This window comes from Hippoglossus stenolepis, chromosome 10 (genome assembly GCF_022539355.2).
Source record: "Hippoglossus stenolepis isolate QCI-W04-F060 chromosome 10, HSTE1.2, whole genome shotgun sequence".
Taxonomy (NCBI): Eukaryota; Metazoa; Chordata; class Actinopteri; order Pleuronectiformes; family Pleuronectidae; genus Hippoglossus; species Hippoglossus stenolepis.
Genome location: NC_061492.1, coordinates 5,204,266 through 5,224,324, shown reverse-complemented (window position 1 = coordinate 5,224,324; position 20,059 = coordinate 5,204,266). Strand labels below are relative to the sequence as shown.

The 20,059-nt window shown below is 41.1% G+C and overlaps 2 protein-coding genes and 1 non-coding gene across 4 annotated transcripts; 1 reads left to right on the top strand and 2 right to left on the bottom strand.

Annotated features, from left to right (window-relative positions):
* Positions 1–146: 146 nt before the first annotated feature.
* On the top strand, positions 147–3,770 carry dusp23b (dual specificity phosphatase 23b). Of its 2 annotated transcripts, none has more exons than XM_035168392.2 (3): positions 147–299; positions 2,354–2,634; positions 3,114–3,770. In XM_035168392.2, exons 2-3 carry the CDS (start codon positions 2,365–2,367, stop codon positions 3,297–3,299), a joined length of 456 nt encoding a protein of 151 aa, XP_035024283.1. In that variant the 5' UTR covers positions 147–299; positions 2,354–2,364; the 3' UTR covers positions 3,300–3,770. The 2 variants fall into 2 exon arrangements, with proteins under 2 accessions (XP_035024283.1, XP_035024282.1); XM_035168391.2 differs by lacking the exon at positions 147–299 and adding an exon at positions 1,608–1,896.
* Positions 1,562–1,644, bottom strand: trnal-cag. Its single transcript has one exon. It is a non-coding gene; the product is annotated as a tRNA-Leu (tRNA).
* On the bottom strand, positions 3,611–20,037 carry LOC118116601 (afadin). Its single transcript, XM_047341616.1, has 28 exons — positions 18,147–20,037; positions 17,897–18,038; positions 17,045–17,144; positions 16,519–16,632; positions 14,875–15,010; positions 13,784–13,979; positions 13,592–13,698; positions 13,312–13,439; positions 13,127–13,203; positions 12,920–12,961; positions 12,610–12,815; positions 12,349–12,494; positions 11,493–11,587; positions 11,126–11,397; positions 10,505–10,648; positions 7,911–8,109; positions 7,697–7,788; positions 7,516–7,602; positions 7,333–7,398; positions 7,182–7,255; positions 6,779–6,897; positions 6,535–6,693; positions 6,325–6,419; positions 5,872–6,009; positions 4,832–5,707; positions 4,187–4,286; positions 4,039–4,090; positions 3,611–3,746 (listed from the first exon to the last, which is right to left on the bottom strand). The coding sequence occupies exons 5-28, from the start codon at positions 14,968–14,970 to the stop codon at positions 3,656–3,658; spliced, it is 3,657 nt and encodes a 1,218-aa protein (XP_047197572.1). The 5' UTR covers positions 14,971–15,010; positions 16,519–16,632; positions 17,045–17,144; positions 17,897–18,038; positions 18,147–20,037; the 3' UTR covers positions 3,611–3,655.
* Positions 20,038–20,059: the final 22 nt, after the last annotated feature.

The window sequence follows — 20,059 nt, the reverse complement described above, 5'->3', positions numbered from 1 at the left end:
ACGTTCGAGCCTCCAACATTCAGCGGCCAATCGCAGCGGCGGATTCTTCCCCTCTCTCCAACATTTCCAACATTTGACCAATCACAGCACAGAAATGTTGGAAGTGTTGGAGCAGCGAAGGTGAGTGTAGGGGGCGTGTTTCAGACAGCGTACACGTGCGGCTGGCCGAAGGAGGAGGGGGCAGTACGGCAGCAGCCAATCACAGCGGCAGCAGCCTTTCCCCAGCTTTACGTAAACAAGTTCATCGAACGCTAAAGCTAGCAAGTCACTGAAAACTACCGAAGTTACCTATCGAAATGGTAAGAATCTACTAATTTTAATAGAGTTCGACGACTTGACCTTCAGTGGAGAAGTAGTTTCACCTGTGATGTCGTGTTGTCATATACATGTTTTTAGCTCTTTAGCAGCTAGGCCCAAAAGCAGCGACCACCATTGAATTTGTCGATGGTGTTTGGAGATTTGTTAACATCCACAAACTGACAATGACTAATTCACGTTTTTTTCACTGAGTGATCGTTTGACATTATAACCCTGTGGTGACAAAGCCTTTTGCTCTTCTGCCTTTCAGTTCACAGCTTCTAAACGTACGGTTACACAACTTTGACATATAAATAGATAAAAAACGCTTTCTTCCTCTTTTCTCAAGATAACTGAAGCGTAAACATCCAACTCAGTGTTTGTGCATCGTCCATGTTAAGAAAACCAACAACTGTCATCTTTTCATGAAGCTCAGCATCAGGCAGTCAACTATAAAATGGACAAAACACTTTGAGCACATTGGGACAAATCTGCTTTTCTTACACTAAGTTAACGGGTTGTTCAGTTTCCACTGTTCAATTTAAAATAGCTGTACATGATCTCAGCTGTCTTGTTGAACATTTGACATGTTTCTCTCTATCATGTTCAGTTTTCGTCATTGTAAAAATAGCTTCAGTTTTGTTTTGGCGTCAAACATCAACCGAACACTGATTCTCCAAAGATACAAATGTTTGGTATCTGATATTAGTTTGATTTTAAAATAAATACAAATCTGGAATTTGGAGAAGAACATAGACAGACAGACAGACAGACAGATAGATAGATACTATATTGATTAATTTACAATTTTACTGACTAAGGTCTGTAACACAGAAAACCTGCTGTGTTTATTCTTATTCCCAAACTCGGAGCCAGTGACTTGCTGTATTTTGTTCACGTGTGTGTATCAAGGACTCTGATGTGTTATTCATGTGTAATCAAGTATTTTAGTTGTGTATAAGTTTATTTCATTCAACGACCAAACAAAACTGTTTCAAACGCAAACTCAAAATGTCAAATGTTGAATGAAAAGGAGAAAGAAGAATAATCTAATATAATCTGCTCCTGTTTCACGAGTCATTAATTTACAAGGCAAATAATTCAATAAAAATAAACCTAATTAAGTTCTACCTTGTGGTATTAGTACACTTGCTTAAACTCTGAGTACTTCTACTTCTGTCGATGGAGAAGTACAGTACGAAACACGTGACTCCTACATAAACATAACGTACTGTACCAATATATAAAAAAAAGAAAAGGTTATTGTCAGAAGTGGGATTCGAACCCACGCCTCCAGAGGAGACTGCGACCTGAACGCAGCGCCTTAGACCGCTCGGCCATCCTGACATAAAACCGCATGGACTCCACGTTAATAATAACCTCGCGTAACGTTACGTTAACTTTACGATTTACGATGACAGGTGATTTCCGCTGGTTGTCTCTGCCGCACCTCGCACCGTTACATAACAAACCAGCAGCTGTTTTTTTTTACTGTAGCGAGAAGTTCATTCATTCAACTCGGCGAGTTAGCTTGATGCTAGCTTGTTAGCCGCAGCGTTGGGAAGTAGCCGAACATCGATTCATCACAGAGAAGAAACTGTGAGTAACTTCACTCGGAAACAGGAAGCTTTGATATAAGTTTGCTGGGTAATAACAACAGTTGTGTCCTCGCTTGAGCAACATGTGTGTGTTTGTGTGTGTGTACATGACTTTAGCTGCTAGCTAGTTAGCTTCCAGTGGCTCTGAATTGGACTTTGACACAGAAGCTAAATGACATCATCGTGTCTTTCTGATCTTTGAAACAAGGTGGAGGCAGCTGCTTGTATTTCCGCATCAGGCTGACTGTGACTGACTGTGATGAAATGTCTTCAGACTAATCCCTCAGGAAGACACTGGACTAGCCAGACTAGACAGTATGCTAATGTACCTTTAGCTGGAAATGTTAAAAGTTCATTGTGTAGGATTTAGTGACATCTAGTGGTGAAGTGTCTGAATACCCCTCACTTCACCCTCCAGTTCCAAACATGAAAGCCTGTCTCTGTCTGTCTGTGCTCAGTTCCTACAGTCATGGCCTCCAATGCTCCAAACAACTTCTCCTGGGTCGAGCCAGGCAAACTGGCCGGACTGGCATTGCCCAGGATGACGGCTGAATACCAGTATCTGCTGGACAACGGTATCAAACACCTGGTTTGCCTGTGCGAGAGAAAACCGCCTCACTACGACTCGTGCCCACAGCTGCAGCTGCACCACATCAACATAGCAGACTTCACTCCTCCTTCGCCGAGTCAGATCGACAGATTCCTCACTCTCGTGGAAGAGGCCAACTCCAAGGGGGAGGTACGATTTTCAGATACCTGATCGACTGTGATGGGATGGATGGATTACTTTTATAAAGTAGTTTCAGGGTCACGTACAGTATTGTATTTTGTTTGCTGGCTCACAAGCTACGGTCGAGTAACCTAAAACACATTAGGAATAATTATTAGGTGAATTTGATGGAGCCCGTGAGAGTGGTACTGAAGCTTATTCCGCTGTTTGTCATTTACTTTGTCATTTGAACTGTTATATATATATAAAAGAAAAAGTCAAACATTCATACATATTCAGTTTAAAATCCCATAAGACAATTAAATACAGATAATCCTCACAATTAGGAAGCTACAAACAATGAATGTTTTGCAATGTTCGCTGGAAAAAATCACTTTGATAATTAAAATAGTTGACGTTTAATTTCCTCTTGATCAAAAAATTCCTGTCTCATAAGAGAAACTAATGCAGGTTGTGTGATTAAACGATATTGAACGGTTTCTCTTCAGGGTGTTGCAGTCCACTGCATGCACGGCCATGGTAGAACCGGGACAATGCTGGCCTGCTACCTGGTGAAGACGAGGAAGATTTCAGGCATCGACGCCATCAAAGAGATCCGGCGGCTGCGGACCGGCTCGATCGAAACACACGAGCAGGAGAAAGCAGTGGTGCAGTTTTATCAGCGCACCAAGTAACTGTGACACAGAGGATTTAAAAACTGTTTCACAGATGTAGCACTGATTATCACAGATGAGTATAACATTATTTTCCTAAATTAATACTTTATTCTCTACAAGTAGGAAAATACAAAATAATAATGTTGAAACAGGCGACAAATCAAGAAACAGAAAGTCCTGAACAATAATGAACTTAAATGTTAATTACTCACATGATCCCGTTGGGATATTTAACTAAGAGAAACACTTCTACAGTTAATTAACACAGAACATGCCTTTTATATTGTACTGTATACTCTTCCCTCTACTAGCACATTCTTACTTCTCTTTATATAAACATTCTGATATTTTCTTTTACACGGCTGTAACTTCTTTCATGCACTGGACGCCAGAGAAAAGAGACGCTGCCGCTCCCTGAATGTGAGCTTCTCAGGATCTGGGCTCTTGATTTTCTCCTCCTGGTTTCTGCAAATAAACAATCATAATGAATACTGGAATTTAATTTCTTGTGAAGGGGGGGAGGGATTTATTTATAGAGACACAAACAGGAGCTTGTTTTTTTCAAACGCTTGAAAGAAATTCACGAAGCAAACTGTAATAAGCTTGACGAATAGAGACTAATGTAATAATCTTTATGTGCTTATTGATTTCTATGTCTTAAAGTCATCATTTGTATAAATGCTGCATAAATATCTTCATGTCGGTTGATTTAATTTCAATGTTTTGCCTCAGTTGCAAAAAAAAAAAGTCAACTCACTCTTTTGTTGCCACGTTGTGAACATGTTCAGTCTGTCCAGTTTGTCTGTGACCTGCCAAACACACAAGAAATGTTGCAACATGAAATAAACACAATATATATTAGATGAAAACTGATTTGTCATTGTCATGCACTCGTGAACAATTACCTATGTTTGCCTTGTCTTCTTTTTGGAGAATGTGATTTCCAGTCTGCTGATTCAACTCTTTCAGTTCGCTGTTGATATTTCCTCCACAGCTTCTCTTGTCCTGAAGATGGAAACAAAAAATATTAGCTATAGATTATCAAGACTTTTTAATCATCACCTTAATTATACAGTGAATATCACTAGTATTTCTGAACAGAGATTGACACAAAGTTTTCAAATTTCTGTATTTTCATACAATATAACCTTCAGTTTATCAAGTATAACAAGTCCCAGTTGGTTTGGGTAAAGCCTCTCAGCCTCTACAGATTCTGTTTTAGTATAATCTGTGTGATATGAACAATCCCAGCATCACAACACATTCTTATGTTTGTACATTATATATCGGCCTTGAAGTAATTTGGGTTGTGATTTGCCACGAGAGAAATAAAATGTAATTGTTTCCAGAAGTTATGTAGTTATTATCCTGCACTTCCTAAACCTGACTAATCTATTAGAAGTAATTTGCCTCCATCTCCCAAAGAACCTCTGGGAAGGAGCATGAAATCCAAATTCAAAACAAAAGATTTTAAAAGTTAAAAACACTTTACTGTTAATTAAATAACTGCACCCTGTATATTTCCCTTAGAGCCATGTGATGTGATTCACCGGAGTTCTCGCCTCCAGCTGCTGTATCGCCACCATCATGTCCAAATCCTCATATTCGTCCTCCTCATCGTCTCCTCTCTGCTGAATCTCCCGCAGCCTCTTCTGAAACTGCCACTCCAGGCTGAGTTTCCGGAGCCGGTCGTTCTCCTCCGCCGAGCGCTTCACCTTGGCCTGGAGCTCCTGAACCTCCTGCTCCAGGAGCTCCACCGCCTGAAGCCTGTGCTGCTTCTCCAGCTTCTCCTGCATCTCCCTCCTCCAGGGGTCGGACAGCTCCTGTGGGCCTCTGTGCTTCGGAGCACCTGTGCCCTGCCTCTGTTGAGTGGGAGGTTCTTGGAAGGAAACATGTTTTGTTGGAGGGATGCTCACTTGAGGTTTTACAGCTTGACCCCTGAATATGCCGGGCCTGTGCTGCTGTGACGACAGTGAAGGCCGAGGGAGCTTCTTGACTGCAGAGATGGGACATGCATAGATCAGATGGGCTTGATGGTGAGGGATCTGATTGTGTCCGTTTATTTTAGGAGTTTGGCTCATGTTGGTCGACAGCAGAGCCGGACTCTGGAAGGTGGTGAGTGGAGGATTGGTGTTCACTGCTCTGGTGATGGGGATGTCGATGCGTATGGGCTGAGCTGAAGGCGTGGATGTGGGATGTTGGGAAAATGGCGCCCTCCAGACACCGGCGCCACTTGTGCGAATGCCCTGCTGGTGTTTTACAGGAGAACTGTAATCAGCGAGGATGTCGTGGGTGGAAACGCTGGAGCGAATTGGAAAAGAGGAGTAGTGGCTCATGGTGTGTTTGGCACTTGTGTCCTTCCCCCTTTTGTCCAGCAGGGGACCTCCACTCTCCATACAAAGGTTTTCCTGTGAGAGGGCCTGACGCTGGAGGGGCACACACAAAAGGTTTTAGGCACATTTACCTGGTTGTGCCATTTTTTTTGAAGAAAACTACGTCAGCATTCGTATGTTTACTGATTCTTGACATGATAAATAAAACATTTGATGATATATAACGTTTTTAGAGCCTGAAGGACATTAATATTCACCATGTACATCTTCTTACTGCAGCTGCTTCCACTCAAAGGCCCCAAAGACACTAATGTTTGCTGCGGTCGACTGGACTCAGACACGTTCTTGTCCTGTGATTTAGGGGTTGGAAGTGTCAAGTATTCCCTGTGAAACGTCTGAATGGAGGAAAGAAGGAAACACAATTTGTTATTAAAAGCAGTTGATTTGGAAGCCAGGTTTCCACAAAAAGTTCAAATTCTATTCAATATAAAAACAAAAAGTGAACAATTGCATATACCTTCATAAGACCTTGGTAAATAAAATATTATTACAACACTTTTACATGAACGTGTGAAAAAAAACTGTAAAACAATATGACATTTTCACAGTAAAATCATTTGTTCTTGTCAGTGCAAGGGAAAGATGATGGATTATGCTTGTAAAATATAAGATTGAAGAAATTCATTTTTGATAAATGAAAAGTACATTACGTCAGTGCAGAGGCTGGTGGTGGACACAGCCGCCATGTTGTTTCCTCTCACAACAGGGTCAACGAGTTCATCTCCATCCTCCAGGCAAAGGTCGGCTGAAATACGGAGAAAATAAAAAACATGAAGAACCCTCGAGCATTAAACATATTTCACATTAAGGCCATTTACTGAATGTGCCCAGTGCGCAGCTCGACATGGAAGAGCACCCACTGGTCATGTTGGGGTTGGAGCGAAACAGCTGCCTGTTCCTCTGCATCAGCTCTTTCTTCCTCCTGCTGCCTCCATGGAGCTGATGCCCCGACGGACCAGGATCCACCGCACGGTACAGCACCAGCGCTTCACCGTTTGTTTTGGCAAAGATTGTATCACCTTGTGGAGCAATAAAAGCTCTTGATTAGGTCATGATGCAAACAAAAGTGAAATAAAATTGTTTATTTGCTCATTTTGTTTTTACCTGTAGTCGTTGTTGGAGCTGGTTCACTCAGCAGAGCTGCCAGGCCGTGGAAGCTCGCTCCCAACTTTGCCACCTGTAAAGTCACAACAGGGCCGGTTTGCACCATGATGGCAGCAGCCCTGAATCAACACAAGAGTAATATAATCAACCACCATCCACCATCATATTAAACTGGTAGCAATGCAAACCTGGCATTGATTAAGAAACTGGGGATTGTATAAGCTTAATGTTTTTCATAAGAATATCTGTCTTACAGTTCATCTTGAGGGGAATACGAACGACCGATAGTTTTGTGTCACATTTCCTTCAAAACAGCAAATGTAAACCTAATGGTGGCACTAGAGGACAAGTCAGGGAATCATTGGAGTTATTGGGATTCATCTTCTGGATGTTGTGAAGTTACCTTTCTTGGTTGAGGCCAATGAGGCTCTGACCATCCACACTGAGCAGCTGGTCTCCAGCTGCTAACCTTCCATTCTGTAGAGATACATGAGGCTTATGTCAATCTTTCCTTTTAGAATCTCAAGTTCAGCTGCAGCAGAAACGTGTCTCACCATTTCAGCTGGTCCTCCCTGGACTACAGATTTGACATAAATCCCAAGGTTACCCTGCTGTGCTCCCTGTGGCAAAACAAGAGGCGGGTTGTTAATTAGCAGAGACGTTCAGCTCACAGGTCTGGTGTTAGAACGGTTCCAGTTAGTGAGCTGGAAAACATGTGGTCAAACCGAGGTAGTCACCTTGGCAGCCACAATGCTGACCCCCATCCCACTGTTGAGAGGTTTCTTCAGTGTGATGGTCACAACCTCCGGCTCTCTGTGTGCTGCCTGGTAAAGAGAATAGAAATCAATAAACGACTGCTTCATTAATGCTTTATTTTCTGCTGAAATTAAGATTATACTTTAAAACCTCTGTATTTACCAAGTATATGTTCTCTGTAGGAGGTGAAGATTCACAGAAATACACGGTCCAGTCACCTTTAGGGTTCGGCTGGGATGTTATAGAGCAGAGACCTGGAAGAGTAGGATGTCAGGAAGTATTACACAAATAATCTATTTTAGCTGTTTTAAATACAGCACATCCCTGGGGTGTGATTATGTTTTGTATTTATCATAGAGAATTCACAATCATGTACCTTTTCGGCAAATTGGCTCCAAAAACTCCCTGAACCCATGAGGGATTCCTCTCACGGTGTCACAGGAGTATCCTCCCTCCGGCAGCAGGAAAGGCAGGTGGAGGTCGAGGCTCTCCTCCAGCTGGATGTCCCGCCCCTCACTGTCAATCAGGCTGTCTGCCGAGGCCTCGGCGGCCGCCACAACAGCATCGATCAAATCCTGCAGCGAGGATAACAGCGGACAATATTTCAGGAAAAGGTCGTTCTAGGATATATAGATTTGACATTTGTCATTCTGTGACAAGGCTCGATTCTGCAGACTGCGACCCTGAACAAAATACTAAAGACCTTCCTGCGGATTACCTTGACCTTTGACCTCAGTGTAACATAATGTTAACCACAACTCACAGAACTTCCGTCTTAGGTCGACCAACTAACTTCCCTTTAAGTTTTGTTCAACCATCTTCCCGTTCTCTCTCTTTTACACCCTATTTTTCAATTGATGCTCATTATTTTTATAGTCTTCATTTGTTTTTCCAAATTATACTCATGAGAATGTGATCCTGTTTTATGGCTTCCCTTCCACATCTGTCAGCTCTTTCTGTTCTCCTCTCACTGAGCCAGCCTCTGTGCTGTTATCCATACAAACGCCACACTTAGTCCCATCATTTGAATTCAGTTCCAGTTGCTGTATCTCTATTAAAGCGTCTGCTGGGCTGTCTGAACGGCTGAGTTTCAAGCTGGCTGGTTTCACGTCCTCATCCCACTGCAATGCTAATAAAGGATCTCACCGGTATACGAGGACAATCCTGAGTCTTTTGAAATCAGGAACTACAGTATGAGTTTGTTCAAGCATCTGCGTTAATGAGTGTAGTTGTTATTGTCATTTTGTTTGTTCGTCAGCAGAAATACCCCAAACTACTACCACACTAGTATTTTGTTATCACTTTTATAACATTGTGAAATATGGTGTTTATTAAATAGATGCATGTTATATAGTGTTTTTCCAGCCTCAGGGCCACTCAAAGTACTTTACACTCAGAGTCACACTCATCCATTCATACATAAACCTTCTCTATCACTCGTATATTCATAAGAGGCAGATTTGTCTGTGTCTAACCCAAGGACCCTCCAACATGCATACTGGAGAAGGCAGGAATCGAACCTATGACCTTCTGAACAATGGACATACTTCCTCCTCAGCAGTAACTTGACTCCTTATCTTTGTGGTTGTTGTCCTGCAGTGTTGTGCAGTAGACGTTTTTATATACTATAAATATAAACAGGAAGTATCCAGGGGCTCCAGAGATAAACTTGTAATTGGTGGGCGGTTCCCACGGTAACCGACACACCTGCGGCTGGATCATTCTATTGACGAAGCCCCGCCCACTTCTGCCACCCGCGTTCTCTGCTCTTCTCCTGTGAGCTCGTTAGCCCTTAGCTTAGCTGCTAAGTTAGCTTAGCTGCTAGTTAGCTTAAGTCAGCTGCTACCTTAACTAAATCAGTAGTTTCATATGTCGTCCTGCCATAAACGACTGCTTCACCTCCACAAGATAAGTATTGTTTATAATTGCTGTTAGCATTAATACGTAGCTTCCTTGGAGTCTCAGCTAGCATCATGTTTTCTTAAATAATTAGGATTTAAACACCTTGAAAAGGTCTTTTAACAGCACAGAGTTGTTTTTATAAATGTTTTACAGGCCAAAACGACTCCATCACAACGGTAAAAACATTCAAGTTTGAGTATTTCCTCATTCAAACTTTTAGACAGCGAAGTACAATCCTGGGGTTTTTGTTTGACAGCCGAAAAACAAATGCAATATTGTTTGTGAAAGTTGCAGCAAACAAGAAAGGTACATATTCCTTATGATAAAACTTTAAACTCTCACAAACAAGTGAACCAAGGAGACGTCATAGATAAAACTGTAAATACATGTTGAAGAGACAAAATTGAGAGGGACTCAAATAAACATGTCAGACACAAAGTGAGCTTAGTTTGAAACATCCATTGCCTTCATGCTGTTCATAGTTAAATATGGATATTGATGTTTATTGTTGTTTTAGTGGCTGAATTGAGCTCATGACATATTTCCAGCTCCTATTGGCTCATTGCAAAACCCAAACTGATGATGTAAACAAAAGCTTCACGACGAAACATGATTTGGCTTTTGTGACTCGTGGAATAGTCGCGTTAATTTGCAGTAAAGCATTAGAGAAATATTTCACTCAGAAGCAATCAGGTAATGTGACAAGTCGCTTTACTCGTTTTCATATATTATTCATAATCACATTCATCATTGTTAATTATTCACAACTGTTAAATCTATACTGCCGAGCTTCTCTGGTGCAGTTGAGGCTGCTGCTACAGTCAGACACATTCATTATGAAACTTATATTCATACATGACGTCATCTGCTTTGTACAGTTCTAAACCCCAAGTACCCCAAGTTTTCTCTGTATCCACCCTATGTGCATGAGTTGCCTCTGATTATGGACGACTCCTCTCGATTTCACAGATCTCATACGAGGATTTGTATCAAAAGCTGCATCGTGGTTTTAGAAGCAAACGGGAGAAAGACAGAAGAATGAGAGGAGGAACACACTGCAGTACTCACAGGGGGGATGTGAGGCTCAGTGTTTGCATAGAGGTAGCCAGCGAGCAGCGTCTGCAGCTGCAGTGAGTTCAACTTGAAACAGGTATTCTGGATGTCCTTCGCCTCTTGCATTGAGTACTTATTCATGGTCAGGAGTGCGGTTGCCTAGAAACAGAGAGGCAACAGTATTTTAACAGCTTCTACTCTCTGAATGTGCTCAGACGCTGAATAAAAAGCTGGGATAAAAGCTGCAAAATCACAAACGAGTTCTTACACGTCGATATTGAACGTGTAATATAGATGCACTGAGAAGCTTCTGTCATGTTCTTAGATGTTTTTAACCTTATTTGGATTATTTATCCATCATTTTACTCTATAGACTAAACAACTATCCCTCCCAAGAATTAAAAGGTAGTATTTCACCTAAACACTATCTCACAATGTACAGTATAATCTCTTACATGGATTTAAAATTCTATAAAACAAGGTGATTAAATGTATCTACTCATCAAATAATCCAAAAATAGAAAATATGTAAAGAAAAGATGATATGATTCAGATTTTACCCTGTTTCTGTAGAAGCAGACAGACTAAACTTGGCTTTTGCCAGTATTCAGACAGGAAGTCCAGGTAGGAACTGACCTGGATGATGTGTCCGAGGTGGCAGTCAGCGGCCAGCTCCAGGCCCTGCCTCTCCGCCCAGGCCTCGATGCCGGTGAGCCTCTGGCGGAGAGCTGCTCCCCAGTAGTGGGAGCGCAGGCCTGGAGCGGTGGCCGCTGGGCTCATGAGCCGGTTGAACAGCCAGGCACTGATGAAATGGAAGAGCTGGGAGAAGAGCTGGATGGTGAGGGCGGGGTTGACCCGACAGCGGCGCAGCAGAGACATGGTGTTCATGAAGGTGTTCAGCACCATCTCTGGAACACACAGAGCACGAGAGATAAAACTTCAGAACAATAAACAAATCTAAGCTCTTATAAGAGTCAATTATTCAGTATTAATGAACGTGTACCTATACCAGCCGGCAGGGGGCCATGTTGCTCAGGATCGAACAGAAAAGTTGGCAAATGCTTCGTTAACTCATTCTGAAGACACTGTAGCAGGCAACTGAGAAGAATAAAACAGACATAAACATTTAGATAACAACCCATATGATTATTTTGAATTTAAATACTTAAATGACTTTAATTAAATGACCACATAACCTGGGTTCGGAGAATTTGTTCTTTAGGTCAACTAAATTGAATCTAGAATGTCAGCAACAATAAGAAGCAGTCTTGGGCTGACACTAACATATATTAGTTTTTGGAGTAGTTGATAAACCTATAAAATATTTGAAAACATTGGAAAAGGTAATAAACTTCCCCCAGTCCTACAATCATCATCAAATTACTAATTTCTTCAAACTAACAGCCCCAATTAAAGAAGAACGTATTTAACATTGATTATGATTAAGAGAAGTCACTTATATTTGAGGAACTGGAAAACCAAACCAACATTTTGATTGATTAATTCATTATTTGTTTCACTCCCACATTCACAAGGCAGGAGAAATGCTGAAGTTGCACGGTGCTGAAGTGCATGTAGTGTTCACTGTAAGGTTCGGGGATTTGGGGAGTTGAGGTTTGCTTCTGCAGAGCTAAAGAATTTATTTTTACTGCGGTTTGTTTAGACCTGCAGGACAAATGCCTGAGTGGGTAGAGACAGAGTGAGGCGAGTGAGATCAGATCTGATTCTAATTCCACTTTTCATCACGTGTGTTCAGCACAGTGACATGTTTGATGGGGAAGGAGAAAGCTGAGTCCTGCACGAGGATAGAAACACTGGAAAAGCATCGTATGTCTCCGCTTATCGTCTTGTTGTTTCACCTGTAAGCTCTGTGCACCAGGTGGGCGAGGTCCAGCTGACTTTGCTGTGTGAGCGGGCAGAGGTCTTTGTCATGCTTGATGAAATTCAGCAGCTCGGAGGAGTTGGCCATCCAGAAGGCGAGCGCCCCGGCAATGGTCTGCTGCCTCTGAGGGTCAAACACAGCAGCAGTGTCGTTTTAAACTCGCAACAACATCTGGTCTCGTGTTTCTCACTCTCATCCGTTCACATGGAACAAAAGTAGGTGTTTTTCTTCCACTTGCCTGGATGACCTTCCGTGTCATGGCCACCATTTTGCCAGTGATGGATGTGACGCCGTGTGTTTGTCCTGAGCGCGGCGAGCCTTGCCTGTGATGGCGCCGCAGGGTGAAGCGTCCCACAGCATAGAGGATGTATGCAGGTGAGAGCTTGAAATGGACCGTGGAGCTGTTGGTGTAATTTATGACTGCAGACAGGAAGGCCTCCTCAGCTGAGAAGTGAAACACACCAGCAGGGGGCACTGAACTTCTGACTAACAGGTTATTAAACTTGAAAATAACTCGGTGGAAGGAAAACATCTAATCTCATACTCACAGTTATCACAGAGTTTAATCCCGAGTGGTAATCCAGGCTGATCTGAAAAGTCAGGATGGAAACTTTGAGTGTTTCACACCAGCAACCGTCCTTCCTTGTGTTATATAATCTATTTCTTATAGAATAGATGTTAAATATTCCTGTATTTTATGCATGAAAGTAAATTCATTACAGTTTCTATATCTCTACACCTTTCAGAATACTCACCTGCAGCCTGCCTCTGCTGCTTTTGGTTTTCTGTGCCGTGATTTGCCTCCTGGTTGTTGAGTAGTTTTTCAGTTGGCCTGGATATTGGTTTTAAAGGGTAGATGGTTTTTATGACAGCTAGGTACAGCAGACCTGGGAACAGTAGTTGGAACATAATGACTTGTAGTGAACACTGGACATTTTACCCCTTCTCGTCTCCTTGGACCTTGTCAGCAGCTTTAGCTTTGTTCTTCTCCGTCTTCTTGTCTTTTCTTGACAGAGTCCTCTTGAAGTTTTGGATGATGCCTCCTCTCTCCTTCTCGGGAGACATTTCCTTTATTTGTCAACACATAAGACACATATGAAATTGTGCGTGTGTGAAGGAGGAAGCTAACTACAGACTAAATTATCATATTCCTGTAAAATAGCACATTCATATGAGATACACCTGGTTAAATCTTGCAATAAGTAATAGGTTGATGATACCTGGGAAGTCTCCTTGTCTTTCTTGAGCACAAAGCGTCCTTCTCTGTTGTCTGAGCTCCAGTTTAATTGTACAATCAAAGGTTTCTCGTCCTGCCCTAGTTTGCGTTCTTCATCCACATAAAACAAAGAGAAGTGATCAGAGTGACGGTTTGCAGCTGCTGGAGCAGAGAAACAGTCTCACCCAATGCTCACCCTTCTTGGCGTGGATCTCGTAAAGGGAATAACTGGAAGTCAGCATTTTCATATCGGGCCTGAACTTCTCCGAGAGAATTTCAATAACCTCACGAGTCGAAGAGTTGCTGCAAACACGCAGGCACTTTGTAGCCACGTTCCCCTCGTCGTGATTCTCATGGTAGAAACGCATCACACCGTGAAACTCCAGATTCTGCTGGGAAACGGAAAACGTGCAAGTTTTTTTTAATGGGTCCTGTGGTTTCTGTTTTCGTGACTATATCGTTAAATATACTTTGAGAATATATAGAGAAACAAATTCTTATTTTCATAAAATGCTGCTTTGAACTTCACATCAAACCAGCTGCAAAACATCCATCAATATGTATCTGTTGTCATTAGTACAATATTAGGAGTACTCCGTGCTCAGTATTTCTATCCACACCTTTAATAAACCAACTCTTAGCACAGTGAAATGTCACGATGGTCACAACAAAATATGATGTAAATCAGAATATCAAGAATCAGAGTAGCAAGGATGTTTTGACACTGATCATTGCTGTAAATAACTAGAAGTAGTTGTCACCGTAGTAGTAGAAGTAGGAGGAGGTAGTTGTTGTGTAGTATTTCTACTTTTGTAGAATTTCTATTTTGTTATTACTATAACTACCCTACATCTCTCCATGTCTTTGCATGTTTACATCTCCATACTTTCCAAACTGCCAACAGCTGTAGGCCAATAACCATTCGGCTCAAAATGTATGAAATCATTATTTTCTTGATTAATATTTTGACCCGTTCAACAAAAACAGAATCAACAACTATTTTGACAATCGCTTAATTCTCTTGTGGCAAAAATGCTTCATATTCTCTAGTTTCAGTTTTTTTTTAATAACATTAAACTGAAAACCTTATTATATTTTTTCCTACATTTGATAGACAAAATAATGACTCTAAAAGTAATTGAATTACCTTCTGCTTAAGTATTACAGTGGCTGTTAACTTTATAAAACAGCTCTGAGGTTTATCTAAAGTTAACAAGACTGAAGGTAAAACCAAACTCCAACCGAGTGAGGTGCATGAATCCAGTCTAATGTTTACAGCCCACTCACCTCGTCAGGTTGGCTTATTTCAAACAGGTCCAGTCTGTTGTTGTTCCACTGTCTGATGACTTTGGCTAACTTCTCTCGTTCTTCCTCCTCCGGCATTTTTCACCAATTAACGTCAAAGTCTCTGTGGGACTGACTCCTGTGGGTTTGCGCCCCAAAAAACCAAAGAGAGGAATAAAAACAATCCTTTTGAAAGAGAAGTTATTATCCGTAGTGGCTAATGTATTGAGACCCCACCCCGTCCTCACTCTATTCTCTGTTAGTTATAAACCCATTGTCCCGTGCAGGGAGTTCTTAAACATAATTGCCTACTTCATCCCCACGTTCACATCTCCTCTCCGAGCCCTCGCACCCCTCTGCTCTCATTTAACGGGTCAGTGCATCTTTGTTATGTGAGGCAAACACTTTCCTAATCATAGATCCTTCACAGGCAAATGATTACACTCGGCTAAATGTAATCTGTCAGTTTCTCTTAATGCGTCATCAGGTCATTTCCCAAAGTTTATGTTTCGGATCTCTCCTCACGGGTATTTACACGTGTTCAAGTATTCGGATGTATTCCAACCGTGCCGCAGAGGTGGTCATGTGACGCGGGCGGTGTGCGGTGGACTCAGAGACATTTCCACAGTAACCATGAGAGATTTCCATCCTCCTCTCTACACAGCGACATGCATGTTCACGCTTGAGGGAATCCCACTTCTCATGCATACCAGTGATCTTCAACACAATTTACGGTTACATGTCGTCCCATTCAGTCGGCTCTACGTATGTGGGGCAGCTTTTGTTGGCTGCACCGAAGCTCTGGGGGTAAACCTACAATGGAACAAAAGCCTTAAAGGAACCAACCCCTCAATTAGATATAAAGAACTGCATTAACACAAACTGAACAATCAAGGGTATTGTTGTCTGGATGCTGGAAAATGCGAAGGTATTTTTTTTTTTTTGAAAGGAAAAACACATACTTTCTGTGATGATGATCCCTTTGAGAAACCGGTATGGGGCCATGCTCCAACAGTGTAATTCTGTCAATATTGTTTTGAAGAAAAATAAGTTTTTATAATAAGGAAAAACTGTTTAAAACAGCATTAGAATCCAGATCTGACTGATGTGGCTTTGATTTCTGATACCTGAATCCTCTCTAGGACCACAGAGGTATATTCAATTTAGCATCGAGTATCGAGAAAACATCTTTATATAATCTTTATTTGCAGGATCCCTGAGTTGATATGTGCGTGTTGTTTTGGTTTTAGTAGCCGGTTCTGTAGCAGTTCATGTTCCCTTCAATTCAATTAGAAAAAAGTAAATTGAACACACTCACGGGTACTCAAGTATCAGTCCTCTAAATCTGCCAGATTTAGTTTTTTGTTTTCATCAGGAACCATGAAAAAAAATCCCTATCTCGCAATCTTAAAAAAAAAGTCCCTGCATCCAACCCTTTGTCTGGATCGGCCCCAAAATGTAATGAGTTCTCTCCTGACCCATGTCCTAATGGAAAAATCCATTCAGTAGTTTTGCGTCCTGCTGATAACCGACCACATGTCACACCTAAAAGGGGTCAAAGTTTTTCCTTTCAACCAAATTTATACCAGATTTTGTGATGACTGGATAGAACATTGTGAGATGCTGGATAGATGTTATACCACAGACCTTTGCAGCTGGATTTAGAAGTAATGTTATATGACATCTCGTCTCCTGCAGCCACAGTGTCTAAATGCACATCCGGTCCATAGTAGCACTGTTGATGGTGCTTTCAAAGATTAGCTGCAGAATAACAGAAAGATGATTGGACCACCCATAAAGAAAAATGTGCAGCACAGCCATTCAGGACATTTAGATTCGTCATTGTCATTAGAAAACAGAATTATTTCCAGATATATGTGGAAAATACAAATTTTCTTCCTTGCATATAATAACACATCTATTCATCTGTTATTTAAAACCCTCTTAAGAGAACATGTTGATTTTCTGTTTTTAATCATTCTCTTAATCATTAACAACAATTTTTTTAATTTGCTGCTTAAAGCTGTTTTTAAATATTTATCATTTAACAACTCCGCATTTAACAATCTCTTATTCTTAACTGGGTCAAACAAACGAATCAGCCTTCGCCCCCTGTTTCTGTATAACTTTAATTAATTAACGTGTGGTGTGCATGAAGGAGTTTAATATTCACTGTGCAGATAAAATGTCCTCCAGGGTCTGTCTGCTGGATCCTGGCAGCAGTGACAGAACAGCACCCTCCCATGTTCGACGGAAACCAAGTCACCTCCCGGCTGGAAAGTACAGGGAAACAAAATCAACAAACAAATAAACCAAAATACTGAAACTCTCCCTGTGAAGATTAGAATAAAACCAATAAAAACCAACCACTTTATATATCAGAACAATATTATTTGAACTCAAAGGTTATTTTTTTATCCTTCTGGTTTATATTTGACTGCTTTTAGCATTTTAAAGCAGCTGAAATGTTCTGATTTGAAAGAATAGATCTTCTGTTTATAAATGCAAGTTAATTAAATCTGCATTAATTGAATCAAAAAAGCGAAATATTAGTGTGTAAATAAAGTAAAAACTGAAGGATAAAACTGCTGAGTCAGATGATAATCACTTGTTAGAATGACAAGAATTTTGAGCTTGTTTATGAAATGTTGACAATCACAGCTTTTAATATAATGACACCTTCCATATGCTGAAATATATCAGTGACAGAGATGACATTTCCTTGTCTTATTTTATTTTTAGAGCCGACCAATATGGGGTTTTTTTTGGCCAATTTTGATACAATTTCTAATATTGGATATATCAGCCTTTATTATACATAATTATAGATAACCAGAAAACACAAATACAACCATATATAAAGAACTTGAATTTTATACGTAAAATGTAAACATAAACTTTTCTGCATTGTTTATTCTGTAAATAAGAAAGAATTCAGATATTGATGTTATCGGCTGCCAATGCATCGTCAGACTCTATTAATTTGACAGTTTAGTTCATTAGTTTTTAGTTGTCTGACGTTTACCTGATTCTTCTCCAGGTCTTTACTGTGGAGACGACAGAGCAGACAGGAGAACCGACGGATCAGCATCGACAGGATCTTTTTACCTTCCCAAGGTATTTTTCTACTGTCACCGTTCTGACAAACACGCAGTAACAGTAGATCACTGAAACGCCAGCACACATGTTTCAACAGGTGGTAATTTACGAGTTTTCTTAACAAGAATAGTTACATAAAAATAGATAAATCAAACTCGGTGTGTCAGGTGAAATACATTTTGATTGATGGTCCCCAGCCGGTATCTCAGCACTAAACTGTAACTCATCATCCAAACGCTGTGGAAAGGAATCCCACTGCACCTGTGTTACATCGGCCACACTCTGGAAGAAGAAACAAGTTTCAGGCGATGGCACTGCGGAGAATACTTTTTAACATTTTTAACAAAATTGAAATAACTGACTTCCAGCTGCTGAAAGTGTCTCGAACAGCTGGAAATGTCATCCAGCAAAGTCTTTAGGGTTGTTTTAGTTTATGGGTTATGAGTTCTGGATAAATGAATAGGTGCACACTGAGGTTTACTGTTGCACTTGTACGTTAGACATGTTATACTTATTATTTTGTCAATGTGCTCTGCTACACGTGACATCTATTGCACTTAAAATGTTTTTTGGGTAGTTTCTCCTCACACTAGTTGAGGCTTAAGCACAAATGATGTTGGATCTTGAACAGATTTAGTTGAGCACTATTTTTACAGCATCAGGGTCAGTTACAGCACTTTTGGTGACTTGAGTAAGTGTAGATACCAGTTAGATATAGTTTAAAACCATGGGAAAGTTTAAGATGTGTCAGTTTATAGTTATGTTTGCTCTGAGACTCTGGGAATTCACGCTTCGTTAGGAAGTAAATGCTTATTTTGACTTGTTGCTCTCACTTGTTTTTATTTCTGGACGTCTGAGTAATGTGTTATTCAGACACACACTGATTACGTAACTTGCTTCACAAAGAAAACTGTAAACAACGGCCCAAAACAACAAGTGAGAGAACGTTTATGTTGTTATGAGAAGTCTAGCCACAGTCTAAACTGTGCTAACTAATGGGAAACACTGCACTCACCGTCAGGTGCAGCACAAGAGTGAGGCGGCTCTGCAGGGAAATCAAACTTTAAAGATCAGAGCAAGTGAGCTGACATGCGTCTTCTATTATAAAATGTCCGGTGCAATCGGCAACACGGGTGTTGGAAACAATTCTACACAATGGCATCCCTGATCTGAGTGTGAGGATCAATCTACGATGCAACGAGGGGTCATATGTAGTTTTATTTTTAGAAAACATGTCGAGCTGAGCGATAACACAATATCAATAATTGTCACAAATATAATTTTCATCAATAGCAATGCAACAAAAGTCCAGTATACATCGATATAATACTGCTGCATTTTGTAAGCACAGTGAGGACGGATAACGTCGACCTCAGATTTGTAAAAGATTTTGTTTATCGAATGTTTGTCTCTGTTCGTAAAGTAGAATTTAAAACCCACAACCTTCACTGTGACATATAATGTAGAAACTGCTCACAGCCTTCTGCACAAGGCTGCAGCAGCTTCACTCGGGTGTTTCTGCTCGATGCGGATTCTCTGCCCGATGAATTCCTGGAGAGAGACTGTGGGAGATGAAGTAAAGAATGAAACCTGTTAGGATTTATTCTTTACATCTAATTATTGACAGGCCGTCTGCCGCCACCGCTCAGGGTACGAACCATAAATCGCCTGCCAGCTGCAGAGCACGGTGTCTGCGTGTCTATTTTTACGCGCACTTGTCTGGCCCCACAAAATGCTGCCTACCTTCTCCGCTCTCCTTGACGGCGAGCTCCTGCAGAGCTTTTCCATTTTCAATAAAAAGCTGTGAGAGCTTTTACACAAGAGACCACAGCTGGGTTTGCCCCCTCAGCCATTTTCTGTTTGAATGTGGATCTGCGATAGTTTCCTGAGATATGCAGCTTCAAATAACCTCGGCTTTCTTTACACGTGTGGAAGCAGAAGATCATTCTGCTGAAGCTTTGTCTAAAGGGGTGTTCCACTGGTTTTACATTCAAATGTTTGATACGAACTATTCAGCCTGGGAAACCAGACATTATTTTCAATGCTGTTAATATTTTGCAGTGATGATCGACCAGGATTTTCAGCAGCT